Below are 18,097 nucleotides of genomic sequence, written 5' to 3' on the forward strand. Positions count from 1 at the left end.
TCTGACTGGGAAATCCTGTTCTCTGTTCTGCTCTGTTTAACCTAGTGCTTTTCTCTGTGTTGGACTGCAGAGATAGATAATGCATGCTTCAGGAAGGATTTCTTACCAGGGTTTGTTTTGATGCCATTAACAAGGCTCTTGCCAGGGTTGCTGTGACTACTCCGGGATAACTCATCATCTGGCAACAGCACACTACGTGGTTTGGGCTTTTCTCCTCCATCTCTTTCTTTTTTGGCAGTGACAGATTTTGGAGATTTGTCTGATGGCTGTTTCACAGGAGTGGGTGATCGTTTCCCTTTCACATCTGATTTCCGTGCAGGTGAGGAAGATTTGGGTTTGCTCAAAGGCTTTCTTACGCCCTTGTTCTTTTCTTTTATGTCTTTCTTGGAAATTTTATCAGTTCTGCTCATGCTTTGCTCATTTACCAACATATCAGGGTCAACCATGCAGACATCAGGGCGAGGAGGGTGGGGATGAGGATCTACCATTGCAACAGGCTGAGGATCATGGCTGGACCTAGAACTGGCATGATGAGAACTCCCCACAGCTTTGTCCACTGGGAGGAAATCGGCATCTTCATCTGAGTCCATGTTGGCATCTGCTGTGATGGATGGGCATTCTTCAGTCTCAGGTGGGACATCTGAGTCTGACTGGGAGGTTCCAGAATCACTTACTGATGTTGGAGGGGTTTCCTCCACTGTGGCACTTTGCATGGGGCTACTCCCAGTATGGGGTGGTCTCCCCTGCACTGAAGGGTGACCGTCCTCCTCTGAAAGATCACTGTCTTCAGAGAGCTCATGGGGGCTCGGGTTGATGAATGAGGGAGAGAGCTCTCCCTTTCTCTGCTTGTATTCATATGAGGAAAATTTCTGTCCACAATCAAAACTGCTTTCTAAGTGTGGCTCCATATCATGGGAAGCATCTCCATGATCCGCTGTTTTTCCACCTCTCTGCGTATCTGGGAGAAAGGGCTGGAAACTGTGCTCAGGGGATATCAGAGAGGAAGGGCGGCTTTGCCTTTCTGTATCCTCTTTGCCTGTGCACAGAGCGTAACTGCTGTCAGAATCAGGACATGTTCTTTCATCACTTGCCTCGGCTGCGTGGCATGTGCTTTGGAAAGCTTGCAGACTGGTGCTCACCTCTGTTGGACCATTGGCTGTGGTTTCATCTTTGTGCTGCTGCTGAGGAAATGATGCCAACACATCAGGGAGAGATGTCAGTGTCAACTGCTGTTCTGCAAATGGTGCCTTCTGCTCTGGACTGCTCCCACAGGGCTGCCGCTCTTCCTTCCCAGAGGACCGTGTGGGCTCTGAGCCCTGGCACTCCTTTCTGCATGGCAAGGTGCTGTCCCCCATACCACAGAAGAATGGAGAGCCATGTTCTTCAGCAAACACAAAGTCTTTGGTTTCAGCTGTATGTGTTTTCACAGCGTTATCTGAAATCTGTGGAGACACATCCCAAGGACTCCTGGTATCTGGTTCTGCTCCTGCACCTGTATATGTGGAAAGCATATGGGAGTAGAAACTTTCTGCTGTAGTCGACATCACAGGAGTGGTGGCTTCAGATGAAGGTTCCTCTGACAGGCTGGAAGAGTCATCTTTCAGCTGTTTCTGAGGCACAGACTCTTTCTCCACACCTTTGGTGAACAACTTGTCTTCTTCATATGGACTTAGTGGTGAGAATTTGGGAAAAGATGAATCAAGGCTGCTGATTTTCTCAGAGACCTCCAAGTATTCATCCTTCTTCCCCTGGTCTGAGAGCAAAGCACATGGAGACTTTAAAGTAGGAGAGATATCCCCTAAAAGGCTTGCTGAGGTTTGCTCAAGTCTGAATACACTGGCTGTTTCGCTCTTTCCTAGCAGGGAGCTTTCAAATCCAGTAGAGCCATCCACCCCTCTGCCCTCTACCCTTGGGCCCCATTTGTGGGCCTCTGTGTGCTGGCTGGAGGCAGATTTCAGGTATGTGGCTTGCTCTTGGCACTCAGAGACCACTTTTGCACTTGGATAATCTGCTACGCAGAAATGGGATTCCTCTGTGGGTTTTTCAGCAACCTCTCTCTTTTGTGAAGAATCTTGTCTTACATGGCACATTTCTGAAGCTCTGCCCATGTCTGGCACATCAGTGTAACCAACAACATCTGTCTCCATGACAGCAGCTGATGCAGTTGTTCTATTTCCATATTCCTCTTTCCAGCCTGGACCAGAGGGAGAAGGGGAAGTGGAGCTGGGTAAAAGGGGATCCTGATGCTTGCTCTGCAGCAGGGACTCAGAGACAGGGAACTTGCCAATGGCTGAGGTGTATGCACAGACAGTGCCTGCAGCTTCAGCAGGGATGTGCAGTTTAGACTCCTTTTCAGACTTCTCCTTAGCACCTTTTTCTAACTCTGAGTCACTCATGCTTTCTTCCCCACGACCTGCTTTCTCATGGTATGTATCTCTGAGATCTGGGCTTTGAGATTTCAGGGACAGAGATACCTGCTCCTGGCTAGACAAAAAGATGTTCTCATCTGGACGGCCAGCATCAATACAGGTGGATGATTTCCCTTGATAAAAGGTGTCAGTCATGGCTGTGGGAAGGGCAAATACTGGACTTGGGGATGATGGGTGCAGTGCACAGTCTGGTTCTCCCGGCAAAGCAGAAGACATGTTCAGTTTTTCCTGTCCTTCTGATATCCCAGGCTTCTCTGTTTCAGACAAGGGCAAGTACCTTTCATGGATATCTGTATAGTCAAAGACTGAATCTGCTTTATCTTTAGGGGATGCTGGAGACGACAACTCCTTTTCAGCAGAGGTATAAAGGCAGGACTCCTCTTCCTTTGTAGAGACGTGAAAACTCTGACCTTTTTGAGAGCTCAGTGCTGTCCCTGCCACCTTGTCAGTGTGGCCTGGGCTGTCAGCACTCTCGGCTGTGAAGGAGGAAGGTCCCACTCCAGACACAATAACCTTCTCATAGATGTCAGCATACTTGAAACTTCTTTCATCAGGGTAGGGAGTTGCTTCTCTTTCTTCTTGCTCTTGTCTTGTGGAACTGTCACCCTTTCCATATGTGCAGACCCTTTCCTCACAGGAATAAGGCTCAGTGGAGCTTCTGGAATAGGTCTCTGGGGGATACACCTCTCGGATGGCAACACCCACTGCCCCAGCATGGCCCATGGCAGCACTGCCTTTTCCTGAAGGAGAAAATGCATGCTGCCCTGACACCTCAGCCTTTTCTTCTGGGGACGCTGCAACATATTTTCCTGGTCTTGTAGACTGTAACAGAGTAGATGCTACTGCTGTCTGCTCTTTCCTTCCTTTAGAGTCATACAGACCCTCAGTGGATTTGCAGTCATCCTCTTGCCTTCTATCTGACTTGTATTTGCAGTCTATTTCCTGATACAAACCACTGATGTCTGATTTCTTCTCAGCCATCTTCGATGGGACATCCTCCCACAAAGGTAGTTTGCACTGATCTAACTCGCAAGACCTCTCTGCTCCTGATGGTGCCTCAGTTTCCTTTCTCATTACAGACAGGGGAGATCCCATCACTGCTTGGTCTAGTGACTTTGCATAGATATCCAGGACAGCTTTCTCCTCATCATCTAAGTAGGAGTAATCTTGTTTAGATGTCAACAATAATTCTTGCCTTTCTTTGATTCCAGGTAAAGCTCTGGCCTGGTTGTCCTCAACAGAGACATACTGAGGAGACAGAGAACCTTCCCCTTGGGTTCTTTCTGGCACAGTGATGTCAGCAGGCACCACATCCACTTTCTTTGTTACTGACATAGAGTTGGCACTCTTCTGTCTATCTTCTTTGTAATCACATGACTCCATCTCTAAACATTCTGTCTCTTCCTGCATGGGTTTGTCTTCAGCATGGTAGACCTCCTTATCCTCCTCACTGGGCAAGTGCGCTCCTCTTCCACTCTCTCTCCCTCCCTGAAGATACCCAAAAGCAGAGCCCCATGCTTCTCTTTCTTCTCCTCTCCAGGTGTGGCTGCCAGGCACTGCAGGAGACAGGATCTCCTCCTTTCCCATTTTAGAAAGGGATTTTGTCTCAAATTCTGGTACATCATCCAAGAATGTGCTCTCTCTCTCTTTGTCGTATTTTTGCCGCCTTCCCTCAACAGGGATCTCTTCTACCTCTTCAGGAAACCACACTTTCCTCTCATAATTTAAATCTTTCATGGAAAAGTGTTCCATTTCTGGAGATTTTTCTTCTCGAGCTTCCTTGAACTTGAAAGATTTTTCATCTTCAGGAGAAAAGTGTGAGGATGTTTTATCCTCAGCTGGACTAGATTCTGTAAAGTGTAAGCCCTTTGCATCTGGAGATACTTCCTGAGAGTCCAAGCCTAAAGTTCTTCCCCTAAACTGGTCCTTTTCTGATGCAGAAAATAAACTGCTGTCATCTGGAGACACTTCTTCAGTTGAAGAATCTCTGGGTGACATGTTTCTAACTGAACTACTTTCTGGGCAAGGAACATATTTTGATGCTTCTTTCAGTTCTTTGGCAGAAATTTCCAGTGGTATTTCATATGTAGCTGGGCTCTGGTCTGTGAAACCCACAGATTTCACAGCTTCTGCAGGGAATTTGTCAGTCAACTTGGACATAGTTGTTTCTTTTGTAGGTATCTCTTCTGTGAAACTAAGAGATTTGGTATCTTCTGGCAAAATTCCTCTGACAAAAAGGTCTGAAGAGATTCCCCTGCTGAGACTCTCAGTGAGAGAAACAGATTTGGTCCCTTCTGGGGAAATGTCTTTAATGGAAACATGAGCAGACTTCTCTTCTGTGTCTCCTGTGAAATACAACAGTTTTCCTTCTTCAGCAGTAACTTCCTTAGAAATATCTGAGGATTTTTCTTTACCAATACTTTCTTCTGTAAAAGAAAGTGATTTGATGTCACCTGGTGAAAATTGCAAAGATTTGTCACTTTCAGATTCGCTTTGGCTTGTGAACTGTGCAAGATCCACATTTCCTAGAGACGCTTCTGTGGTTGTGAATGGCTCAAAGGACAACTGTTTTGAAAATCCCATTAAACTTTCTGTCATGGTTTTAGTTTCTTGCTCTTTTTCTGGCTCTGTGCTGGTTCTGGGTATCCTGGAACGCTCCTCCTCCTCCCCAATCACCACCGTATCCTGTTTGTGGTAGGAGAGCCAGGGCAGCTCCTCCTTCTTCACCGGTTCTTCCTGCACATCCTTTCCAGGAGACACTGGAACATCACTGCCCAAGGCCAGTTTGTGCTGCACAGGTCCAGGCACTTCTTTTTCATGACTGGATTTAGCTACAGATGCCTTATCTTCTCTGAGAGGTTCACCCTTGGCTCCCTTCACCACAATGGAAGTTTGCCCTTCCAGTCTCTTGGCAGCAGCATCTGTTTGTTTTTCAAATAGATCTGACTCTACTGTTTCCAGCTTTTCCTCCACTGGAGACTGGTGGAAAGGTGTGTGCCCTGCACTGGTGGGGCCAGATGGGGTGGGAGAGGCCATTTTGACTGTGCTGTCATCAGGACTCATGCAACGTTCTTCAGCCTCTGCAGAATCAGTCTGGGAAAATAGTGCTTCTTCAGTGGATAATGGCATCACTTCTGTGGGAACGCTGATTATCACATTATCATAATGCCCTCTGAGTTTCTCAGGAATCTCAATATTTGGAGTCCCATTTTCTTCATCCTCTTCCTCTTCTGCCTCTTCACGAAGATTCCTTTTTTGGGCTTCCAGTTTTCTCTCTCCTTCTGCTAATGCATGGAAATCTTCAGGGGGTGGAGATTTGAAGCATTTGTCTTCCTCCAAGGATGATGTGGGAGAGATTGTGCCAGCAGAGGGAACGTAGTCGAGACCTTGGGTTGCTTCAGTCCGAGAGGAGGGCATACTGTTTCCTGTATCCAGAAGTAAAGAGCTTTTTCCAGTCTCTTCTGTTTGTGGTGCTGTTATAGATGCAACAGATTGATCTTCTGCTACTGAAGTTGCAAAAGATGAAAGCTTGTCACATTCTGTGATGGAGGTGGCAGAGGATATGTGTTCCTCCTCAGCTAGAGGTGCTGCCACAATGTTTGTAGGATATGCCAGGATTTCAGACTCCTGGCCAGCATAGCCCTTGGCTGAAAGGTCAGCAGGAGGGACGGCCTGTATTCCATGTACTGCTTCAAAAGAGCCTGGGTGGTCAGGAACAGAAATGTCATAGGCGTTGACATCATACTTCAAGTGTGGGATCCTCTCTTCCTGTTCATCATGTATTTCTTCATCAGAAATGGTCTGCTCAGTTTCTGAGTAGCCAGGGATAGTTTCATCTTGGATATAGGAAACATGTTCTGCTGTTGCTCCTGGTGGCACTGGCAAGCTGCTCAGATATGACTCTTCCTTTGTTATGTGCTTTCCAAGTAACTTGCTCTTCTCACCTGTGTCACTAAATTCTTTTTCCTTTTCTGTAGTGGTAGAGAGTTTGTCATCCCACTCATCCTGATTCAGCTCATAGAAGTCTCTGTTCTTTTCCACCTTCTCTGCTTTCATGTGCTGTTCTTCCTTTCCTTCCAGTTCTGCCTTTTCTATCACATCTTCTCTCTTCTCCTTCTCACATGCTTCCTGTGCCTCTATCCCCTCAATATACTTTTCACAAGTCTTTGTTTCTGCTTCCCTTTGTTTTCTGTCCAAAGAGATTTTCTCCTCTTCCTCCTTTTCTTCCTCTCGGAACACTGGTGGCCAAACGCCCTTTGCCAAGAGGTCCGTCTGTGAGGGCACCTGTTCTTTGTCAGGAAACAGGTGAATGTCCTTGTTCTGCTCAGCTTTTCCCTCCCAGTATCTCATGTCGCGGTTTTCATCTGCTGTTGTTCTTTCATCTGCTATTTTTTCAGCAGGACCTCCCCTCAGCTCCAGCTGATGGACTGCCTTTTCCTCTGCTGGTGATTCTTTTTCCATATCAGTAGTAGTTACTCCCTGGTCAGGAGCCCTTGTTTTCAAAATCAGATCTGCTTCAAGACAACTCTGATCAGCCATTTCAGCATAGTCTTTTATCTCTCCTTCAGGTGTTCTGACAATCCTGTCACTAACCTCCGTATCAGACAATTCTTGAGTCACCTGCAAGGCCCCTTTCTCCTCGTGCTTCAGTTCCTCAAAATCCTTTGTAAGATCTTCTGGTGAAGACAGGACTAACCTCTGTTCTGCTATGGAAGTCTCTCCTGGCTCCACCTGTACAGGTGCCTTCTCCACTGGTGATGTCTTCAGGTCAGTGGGTACCTTTTCAGGTTCCTTTTCAGGTTCCTTTTCAGGTTTGATTTTAATCTTCTCAGTTTTGAGTCTGCCTGGAAGTTTTGCCTTGTACAATGTTTTTCTCACTTCTGGGGTAAAGGGTTTCAAGTCTGGTTTAGAAATTTTTTTGGGCTCTGGTTTGTTTTCTTTCTTTTTATCATCTTTCTTTGAATCTTTTTTCTCCTCTTTCTTTCCATCTTCCTTTTTAAAGTCCTTTTTCTCCTTCTTAATCTCTTTCTTTTCTTTGTCTTTCTTCTCCTCTAATTTGGATACTTTCTCTTTGAGATGCTTTTTTCCAACCTTGTCTTTTGCTAATTTTCTTTTCTCAGCTTTGAGAGCATCACTTATTTTTTCAGGTTTAACAGGTTTCTCAGGAACTTTCTCTGTGTGTTCTTTAATCTTTTTCTCAGTTTTAGCATCCTTCACAATTTCTGGTTTTATTTCCTTTATCCCCTCCTCAACTGCCTCTTCTTTCTTGACTTGCTTTGTCACAGACGGCTTGGGGGAAGACTTCAGACTCTCTTTACTGTCAGTTCTTTGTTTAATTTTAGTCTGTTTCAGCACAGGTGGAGGTATTCCAGAAGTGGTATCTTTCTGAGTAGCCACTGGGTATCTCAGAAAATCCAGGTGCTTGAGTTTCTCAAGACCTTCCAGTATCTTATTTTGAGGAGCATTTCCAGGAAACAAAACCCTTACAATTTTCTCTGTCGGGCTGGCTGGAAGCCACACCACTAAGGCTGTGATGGATGTGAGATAGGGAACAGAAATTTCACCTTCTTTCCCACTTGCGAGAATTATGCCAGTCTTTGCTTTACTATTACCGGCCCATTTCTGCATCAGAAACTGCATTTCTTTACTGTCCTTGACAGGGTTCAGTATATACATGTCCAGCTTACCCACTCCCATTTTGTGAAAGAGTGTGATGGGCTCGATGGTGCTGCTCACCACCCTGTAGAGAGGCTCTGATTTAATGCCCAGTCTGTTGAGATACTGCAGTGTCAGACACGCCTCTTCAATGCTCCTCTTTACTTTCATGGATGCTTCAGGCATCTTCAGCTTTTCGGGAACATTAAAAAAAACCACGCCTAGCTCAGGAGAAATTAGGTTCTTCATCCAGTCACTGTAGTTGGTAGAGCCCTGGGATTGTTCCTCCTCTTGCTCAGCAACCTTCCTCTGCAGCAGCCCATTGATGCCGGGCAGGTTGTCTGCACCAATGTGGGTGAGCAGGATTGAGTCAATCCTATCCAGGTGCCTTACCAGCTTCCAGAAGCAGGACTTCCTCTCAGAGCCACCATCCACAAGGATGTTAAACCCATTGACAGCAAAGAGAGCAGAATCACCTCTTCCTCCAGGGAATATGTAGCAGCAGGGCTTAGAAAGCTTGAGAAAGCCCCCTGAGGTGGGCGGCTCCAGGAGATCAAATGGAGATGGCACGTCAACTGTCTCAGAGACATATTCTGCAAACTCTGACACCCCATCCATCGCTGGCAGAACCGGATCAGGATTCAGTTTCAGATTAATAATTTCCTGAAATTGAGGATGTCCAAGGTTGCTCCAGGCTCCTTCTCCCAGGCACGACACAGTAAGTGTGGCCTTGGTATCTGAATCACTGTTGCTGAGAATCTGGGTGACCTAATGACACAAGCATAGACAAATAAAGGTCAGACAGTGCCCTGAGAGCTGTACAGCACTTAAAAAAACCCCTCCAGTAAATGCAGAAATACTGAAGACACCATGAGTGCTTTACTGACAAAACGCCACTGAAAATCGATGCGTGGGGGCACATCTTGATTGCTTTTGAAATTCTTAATGTCAGTGTGCTGTTGTGCTTCCTGACTGCTGGCAGTGCACTGTGCCAACATCCTAGGAAAGAAAATAAAGGCAGGAACCACTTTATCCTCTTTCCTTACTTCTTCCTGTTTAACTTGGGGTATCAGTCCTTGGCTTGGGTTCAAAAGTAGCAAGTTGGGGATTTTTTTCTGATTTGTGAATTCTAACATTGAGACAATCTTTTCAGTGCTAAGCATCATTGTCTGAACTTACCAGCACTCATTAGCTGGTGAACCATCACAGAGCACTGCACAGTTCTAGTGCCATAGGAGCTCCTCTTTTATTTAAACTTTTTTCCTGGGACCTACTTTGAAAATCATGACTCCAACTCTGCTACACATACAGGGTTGAGGATATGCTTCACCATGTAATTTCCAAGGCTCCTTACAGCTCTGCTGAGTATATACCAAGTAAAGAAGTATTACACCTCAATTTCCTAAGTATCTGGAATGAGATTAGTACATTTATTTACATTGTATTCTCTTGCTTAGATAGCACTTAACTGACTAAATACTGTACAAATAAATGGATACCAGAAATAAATGAGAACAATCAGCAAGGATACCTGCTGATTTAATTACAGGAATAATAATATCAATTGTCTAAGTATCACTGAGCCATTCCTGTAGCAACTATACTGTCAATTGGATGGAGACATTCTAAACCTGGTACACGATCAGTGGCAGTAAGGCTTCTCAAAAACTGAAGCAGCAAATGTGTGTTTTGGCAACGAGCAGCAGCAGAAAAACCATGTAAAGTCTCCCAGGAAAGCTATGGTATGCCTCGCTGACAGAGTAAGTATTGGAGAAGTGGTTCAGAGGTGCCCTGTAAGGTTTCCCAGGCCTCACTGGACAAATCCCTGAATTAAGTGCTGACTCTGCTCTGTGCAGGAGCTTGGGCTACAGACATCTCGTGTGCCTCCCAACCTGAATGATGCAAGAATTCTGCAATTAAATAGCGACATTTGTAGTTATGTAATCATCACCTAAGTTGCTTCATCAGCATTTACTCGTCCTCTTATCATCTTTACACATCCTTGAAGAATCTTCTGTTAACATACTTGCTGGACTGACTATGACAGGAAGAGAAACAGCCACATTTACTAGGTTGAGGATGGCCTCTGCTGGCTGTTTTCCAAAGCTGCCCGCAGTTATGTTAAGACCTGCTTTAAGAAATTTTGAGTGTCTGCCCACTGCAGAGCCAGTCTGGAAGGTTATTTCAAACTGAACACTTAAAGAATCACCCATGTGTATGTATTGGAAAACTTAAGCAGGATTCCCAAGTCAATAGCATGAAGTACTTTATGGTGTGCAATTTTTTTCTGGATTTCAAATCCATTGGTCTGCAAATCTGTCACCTGAAGGAAGGTGCAGGCTGCGTTGCTCTACCGTGCACTCTGAACAGAAGGGGATATGCTTGATTATGGCTCACACTCACCTCTGGGTCTGAAAGTATCTCAGCAAACTTCTGGTAAGTGAAGGTTCCTGTCTGCAGGACCAAGTCTCCTTCCTGGTCTGAGCTCTGTCCACAGAGGATCAGTAGTTTGTGGGCTGATGAGTCACACACCAGTGAACGCACCTGTTACCATGAGATAGAGTGCTGCAGTCAGAAGTTGCCTGTACTCCTCACCAGCACCCAGAATTCCAATCCCACAGACAAGCAATACTCACATGCTATTCACAAACAGCCAAACCCTAAGTTTTATACATACAAGAAAGTTGGTTACTGAAGAGAGAAAACACTGCTACTGTCTGTGCAATGCAGCTCCATGTCACATCATAGTTACTGCATATATCCCAGTTACTGACAACACCAGAATGCCTGAGCCCTTCACCACACCTTGCAGCAGACGGGCAGCACATTCACACCCTCTAGAAGGTGCAAGGTGTGACGATCATGACCTCTATGTCAAGCAAAGGCAGGAGAGCTGATGTGGAAAGAGCTCACTGGCATCTGTTCCTTACCTCAGACACAATGCTGTCCACATTAGGATTTACCAGGATCACTGTCTCCAGGGTATCACTCCGGTGATGGAGAGTTCTTTGGCCTGGGGAGAGAAAAGGGATTAGACAGTATGAGAGAAGCTGATGAGACAGCATACAGGTACTGATAGTTTAGCCTTAAATATTCCACTTCAGCATGGGTGTGATGGCAAGGCTTCAAACTGCATTTGAGACTTAATTCAATACCTGGGTCTCAAAGAACAGAGAAAAAAAAATTTTCAGCAACAGGGAAAGAAATTCTGCTTCTGGATCAGCACAATTTGCCACTCGGCTCCAACATGTTCTGAAGTCCACCAAGCCAGGCACTTAGAGCTAAGGCTGGACTCGATGATCTCAGACGACTTTTCCAACCTACTTGATTCTGTGATTCTGAGCTTGTTGCTTGTGCCAGATGGCTGTGCCTGTAACCACTGACACAGATGAATCATCCCTTCCAGACAGAAGTGCCTTGCCCCATGGCAGCTTCCAGAGAGAGGTGTCCTTGGTGCTGTTCAAGCCAGTCAGTGGGTGCCAGCTCACCCTTCACTGGAGTGGTGCAGCACTGCTAACAAACCTCTCATCATTCATAACCCTTTTTTTCCTCTTCTGAAGTCTTGTTCTTTAATCCAAATGTGCACTCCTAGGCTGCTGCTGTGTGGAGTACCTACACAGAAAGAATGCTTGTTCTCCTGTCTCCCTCCTGTCAGAGGCACAGACAGTTACCCAGACAGGACTTTGCTCTCTTTATATATTTAGGGAAAATAGGAGGAGCAAAAGAAGAGCAAGCAATATCCTGGGAACGCAAAAAAGCAGTTTTTGTGCTCACATCAGCATAGGCATTATAAAGCTATTTGGCAAAATGCTGCCATAATGCCCAGGCCCTATTTGTTTATCAGAAAGCAGGGTGGGGAGTATCTGCCACGCTGACAGGCAGGACCAGAGCCACGGCTCTGTGCCCACATCAGATGGCTCTGGGATGCAGGACGATGTACAGGACCTTCCTTCAGCACTTGCCTGGACAGTGCAGGCAGCACAAAATCTTTTATGATTCCAGTCTTTGCAAATACCTACCTCTGGACATTACATCTACTCAACAAGACAGGCTCCTAGAACTTAACTGTTTTAATGTATAATTTATAGGCTTTAAGTCTTTCATAGGTTTTAAACTCTCATATAAGTTGGAGGGCCACAGATCTTTACCAAAAATGAACATCTATTTCTATTTCTCATCTTTAAGACAACTGTTGCTCTCTGACAATGTTGTTTTTTCCATTCTCCACAACCTCCCATCACTTCCCAGGCACATCTCAATCCTTCAAAAATAGCTTAATCAAGCTGGTATTTCAAAGGAAGACACCAAAAAGGACAAAGAAAGAAGTCAGAGAAAAGCCAATATTCAGCAAGCAAACTCACTTTACTGGAATGTTTTACTTGATACCAGCAAGTAACAAGACAGATATGGCCAGAAGGCAGCTTTCAGCCTAAAGTGGGAGGGACTCTAAGCTCTCAGCAGAATTATTTGTGCGCAGCATCTTTAGCTGTTTTCTGAACTGTTTTCTGTGTTCTTTTAGTTTGGCTAAAAACACCGTCCTTCCAGACTAAAAACCATCACTGTGCAAAATGCACTAAGTTCAGTGGCATTTCTGCCTCTCAGTGTGGGACAGGTGTACAGCTGGGGACACTGGGAGGCAAGTCCCTGTGCACAGAAGGGATGCTGCGAGCGAGCCATGGGCAGCAGCATGGGAGGGTGGGAGGAGGTGCACAGGAGGAGGGCCCAGAAGGTGTTCTGAGGCATTCTGTGCAGCCACAAGAAGCAAAACCTCACTCATCATCGAGGCAATGGCCACTGTGAAGGCACTGCTGGTGCTCAGGAGGAACATCATGGTTACCCACCGATTTTTTGTGCAGCATTCACACAGCTCCCCCCGACCAGGACCTCCATGCCTGTTGCTTGGGTTATCCAGAACAGAAGTGATCTGCTCCCATTTTTCAAAACTAGTACCGGCACAGAGTGAGATTCACACCACTCTCCAGGCTTCAGCTTCTGCTACCTTGGTGCCTGCAGCCCCCAGATACTGCCTTGGCAGTGGTTACCCACAGCACTGGGGGAACAGAGCCTGGTGCACAGCACCAACACCGGCAGCCTCATCCTTGTGCCACATGTGGTCACTGTGGCGATCCCTCCAGGCACCACAGGTGCCCAGGTGCTGCAGGGGCAACTCCAGCCCAGGTGCTGCCAGCTGGGCCGCACTGGTGGCAGTGCCAGCTGCAGAGGGAAGGGGCCCGTCTGCAGCACTGACATGAAAGCACTGCTGCTTGGTGCCAGCGCTGCGGTTTGAGCCCAAGCAGCTGAGCTGTCCCCGCTGGAGCTGTGAACAAAGCCTGGCTTTCAGCATTCTGCTGGCAGCCCCTCACCCCCTGCAATGTCCCCTGCACACAGGGAAGAAAGAGAAGGCTCAAGCTGCAGGGCCAGCAGCTGCTGGCAGATGGGAGGGACGAATGGGGAAGGACTGAGCTTTGTGAAAGGCTGTGAGGATGATAAAGGGACTGAAGTGTTTTCATATAAAGCAAGGCTGAGCATGGGGGAGGTGTATTTTCAGTATGTACAAAAAATACATGATGGGATGGAACGAAGAGGAAGTTAGACACTGTCAGTAGTGCTCAGGATATGAGGCACAAATTAAGACAGAAGCAATTCCGTCTGAACACAATAAACCAGTTTTTACTGTGTGGGTGCTCAAACACTGGAATAGATTGTATGAAGAGATTGTGGAGCACCCATCCTCAGAGATACTCAAAAAACCCAACTGGATACAGGCTTTGGAAACCTGCTCTTGCTTACACTTCTTGAGCAGGTATGATTGGACCAGACAATCTCAAGAGGACACTTCCAACGTACAATTTGGCAATTCTGTGAAGCAGTACAACCCTTCAGAATTTTGGTCCAGACCAACTGTGGGGCAGAATCTCTCTCTTCAGTTGCAGCAGGTGGTTCTCAGGAGGCCATTTCCAGAAACTGACTCACTGTAAACATCCAGGCACACCAAACCCCCAAACTGCTTTTTAACTAAATTCAGAGATAAAGCAGAACAGTACATGAACTCCAGGCTGAACTGCAAAATATGACATGGCAACATGGTGTCACCCTAACTTGGCCCGTGCCCAGCCCCTGCTCACCCCAAGCTGCAGCAGTGAACTCCGCCAGCCCTGCAGAGTCTGTGCCCAGCTCAGGGGAACACACTTGCCCAAGGCCTCTGTGGCTCCAAGTGCTCATCAGGCCGACGAGCTTTCTCTACACAGCCTGTGGGAGCAGTTGCACACACAGAGAACTTAAACGTGCAGCCCAGCACATCCCTCCTCACTAACCAAAGCTGCGTGCACCAGAAACGTGGCGCAGCACGACTGACACTGCAGCCATGGGGACTGCAGAATGCTCTTCAGGTCACTGACAGGTATTTGTCCTTACTAGAGCTCTATCACAATGAAATGCATGCTTGGAAAGAGCACTGCAAATGGCAAAATCCCTCAGTTCCATTGACCAGTACAAGGAATATCCTCCTCAGGCTCCTGAAGACCACTGTCTTCCACTTGCCTGGAACAAACATCTGGACACAGCTCATCTCCAGGTCCATCCTTAACACAGAACCCTGACCATGCACAGCCCTCTCCAACTACACTCAGAAGCTGCTACATTAAATAAATAAATCCCCTCTCTTCACTAGCACTGCATTTCTAATTTTGAATGAATCCTCCCCCTGTGCATTCAGGCACATTCTGATTTCTGCAGTCGACCCTGTGCCTGTGCACTTCCCATCCACCATGTCCCCACTAAGGCAGAAAGCCTCTGCTCTTTACCATCTGTTCCTTAAGAGGAGAGTTTCTTTAGTCCTTCAGAACTGCAGTCACCTAGCCCCATGGCCACTGCAATGAGTAAGAGAAGTATAAAAAAAGATGAGAAGGAATACAGGAGATTCACAGGGTGTCATTATTGTATTTTCTGTATTATTCTCCACCCTATTTTTTTATGCATCATAACATAACCTAACACCAGCTTTGCACCAAAGATCTTCAGTCGGGGCACACAGTGACACACAAATTCCACCCTGCAATGACTCTATTAATTAACTCCTTATAAGGAGTCTGGAAAGTTTCATTTTTATAGTGTGCTTGATTTTGCTTTTTTGACAAATAATGTAATGGGAGACCATGCAGACTGTGCCATTTAGTTCCTCAAGTTCCTCACCGTTTTTTCTAGATCTCAGTAACTGAGTCATCTATAAACTTAGCCACCTCTATGTTCATGCCAACCCCTTTCCTCATCATTATTGTACTGATCAGCTTTATATTTAGTAGGAAATCATCGAGTCCTTGTATTTTACCTCTTGATGCTGCACAAACATGACCATGTATTTGCTTGCTAATTTGTTTTCTTCCTTTTAAGTAGTTTTGACTCATGGCATTACTTGGTTTTTACCCCCCCAAAGTGCCTGCTGCATAATATATGGAAAGATTTAATACACAAACACACCTCATTCAAGGCCCCTGACATTTCAGAAAAGAGACAGATCTTCGCACAGATCACATTATTTACCACTGTGCAGGAGTAGCAGCACCCTCACCCAAAGGGCCACAGAGGCTCACACAGAGCTCTACCTACATGGCAGCCACCTCTGAGTGCCATCAGCAGGCCCTGACCAGGAAGGCACTACACAAAATGTCCCTGAGGGGGTGAACAACAGCGACTCTGGGCAATACCAGAGCATGGATTTGCATTCCTAATACCGAGGCAGCATTTCAGGATGTGCAGCTGCGCTCCTGAACTATCAGTGGGAAGGGAGGGAAAATCTATTTTTTTTTAAGGATATGTATAGCTGAGTGCCCTCATTGCTGTTCACAGCATTCTCAAGAGAGGCAGTGGAGAAGGTGCTGATCTCTCTCTGGTGACCAGCACTAGGACACAAGGAAATAGAATGAAACTCCATCAGGGAAGCTCAGATTGGACATTAGAAAAGGTTGTTCACCAAGAGGGCAGGCAGACCCTGGAACAGGCTCCCTGGGGAACTGGTCACAACAGCAAGCCTGTCAGAGTTCAGGGAGCATTTGGATGATGCTTTTAGTCATATGGTTTAATTTTAGCTAAACCTATGAGAAGCAGGTTGTTGGACTCAGTTATCCTTATGAGTCCCTTCCAACTAACATATTCTATGATTATGTGGCCCATTGAGTGTAGAATTGATTTGGTTATGGTAGAGGACAGCAAGTGAAGAGCAAAGGCACACAGACTCTGGAGAGGGTGTGAACTAACCACCCAGGGCTGTCTGCACGCACAGAGACAGAGGGAGAGCCAATGGAAGAGCAGACACAGTAGGTTTAGTGCTCAGCATTCAGGCAGCAAGGGCTCTGCAGGGAGGTCAGGCTAGGCTGAAAGAAAGGACAGTGCACTGGAGTAACTGTGGCAAACAGGATGCCCGAGAGATGATCTTAGAAGCAGACAGATGGCCGTAGAGGCAGAAAAGGAGGTCATGCTGCCAGCACAGTTCCTTGTGTTCTGTTACTTTAAATGGCAACACCTAAACCCCTTACAGATGCAGAATAAATTGTGGACAGGTCTGAAGGGCTGTCAAGGATAGCTACACAAGCTGCTGCTTGTTATTTTCTTTAGTATTTCAGACCATTACACCTCAGAGGTCCTACTATTCTGTTGGTCAGGACCAAAAGAGCCACGGTTACAATGCATCATACTGAAAACAGATACCTAGTGTCAGGGCAGGGGAACCCAGGTTCCCACCTGTGTGAAATGATGCCCCAAGCCAGAGCACTGGGGTCATCTTTCAAGGGACTGTGCTGAAATCAGTCAAGATGCTGTGTCTGGTACAATAAATCAGAGCAAACATAAGGTCCAAAAGATGATTAAATAACTGGCACATCTCTGAGGAGAGGAGAGGTGAGGTGGGATTGTTTAGCCTCGAAAAGAGAAAGCTTAGGGCAGGGATCTCACCAGAGTGTTTACCTGTCTGATGGCAGGTGCAAATCCAGGCTGCAGAGCTCCCAAGACTTTGCCATCCAGAGGATGGAGATTGCTCATCTGACCACATAGAAATCAGCCCTTTCCCCATCCAGGGTGCATTCTTCATCTCTCATTACCTCCCTTGTCCTTCTCACACCCTTTCCCTCCTTTGTCCCTAAGATTGTTTGGGTTTACCAGGCCAGATTCTACCTTTAAAGTGAACATCAATAGTACACTGATAAAAAGCACCAAAGTCTCATAGTCTGAAAATGTTATCAAGGCACACAAACCACGGTGATTAAACCCCAACTTCTAACTTCCTGCTGTCTTATCTGATGTAATGAACATGCCTTTTCAAGGGACATTTCTGCAAAGACTCTTACAAGAAGATCCTAGACATTGCTATGGCTCAGCAACTTCTGCTACATTTCAGCAAAGAGCTAAGCCTGGGATCTCTCAGTCTTACTGGTGTGCTATTGAACAAAGTCCACCTCTGAAGAAGTCAAACAGTGCATGAGAGTTCGTAAGAGTGCATATATTTGCAAAATTAACATCACTGAGATAGTAACTGACTCTCATTCTGAGGCTGTGAAGTCTCCAATTGCAGCTTCTTCAGTGCCAACAGGAGAAAAAGGATCCAGCCCAAATGGTGTCCATTCAGAGAAAAGGAAACAACACAGTCATTCACAAGCACTTCAGGACTGTACCGAGTACGGCAAGCCACAGCTCTTTGTGAGGGAGATTGTAAAGACCAGAGGAAAGGGAGAAAAGATTCTGCACTGAACCCTGAGAAGGGCTTTGCCTCTCACCCCATCTGTGCAGACACACAGTCCTGTCTCCCATGACACTGTGGTCCTACCCCTCTGCCAGACCAAGGCCAACTCATGACCAGCACTGGGGGAGGGAGTGAACATGTCCTCATTGGAAACAATGTCACACTCCCAGCACCTGAAGGACACACAGCTCCTCCTGCCAGCAGGCAACCTCAACAGCGTGCAGCTGGCTAATGGGACCGGTTCTCACTGATGGAGACCTAGCAGCTCTGCTAGCTAGTCAGG

At 46.4% G+C, this 18,097-nt stretch overlaps 1 protein-coding gene across 4 annotated transcripts in view; it reads right to left on the bottom strand.

Moving 5' to 3' along the window:
• The window catches only part of MAP1A (microtubule associated protein 1A), a 50,155-nt gene that overhangs the window by 4,812 nt on the left and 27,246 nt on the right, over window positions 1–18,097 (bottom strand). For all 4 annotated transcript variants that reach the window (XM_071568084.1, XM_071568085.1, XM_071568087.1 and 1 more), the window contains 3 exons: window positions 11,015–11,097; window positions 10,488–10,628; window positions 107–8,852 (listed from right to left, as the gene is read on the bottom strand). In XM_071568084.1, coding sequence (XP_071424185.1) covers window positions 107–8,852; window positions 10,488–10,628; window positions 11,015–11,097 — 8,970 coding nt within the window. The remainder of the gene's footprint in view (window positions 1–106; window positions 8,853–10,487; window positions 10,629–11,014; window positions 11,098–18,097) is intronic.

Source organism: Pithys albifrons, chromosome 13 (genome assembly GCF_047495875.1).
Source record: "Pithys albifrons albifrons isolate INPA30051 chromosome 13, PitAlb_v1, whole genome shotgun sequence".
NCBI classification, from domain to species: domain Eukaryota; kingdom Metazoa; phylum Chordata; class Aves; order Passeriformes; family Thamnophilidae; genus Pithys; species Pithys albifrons.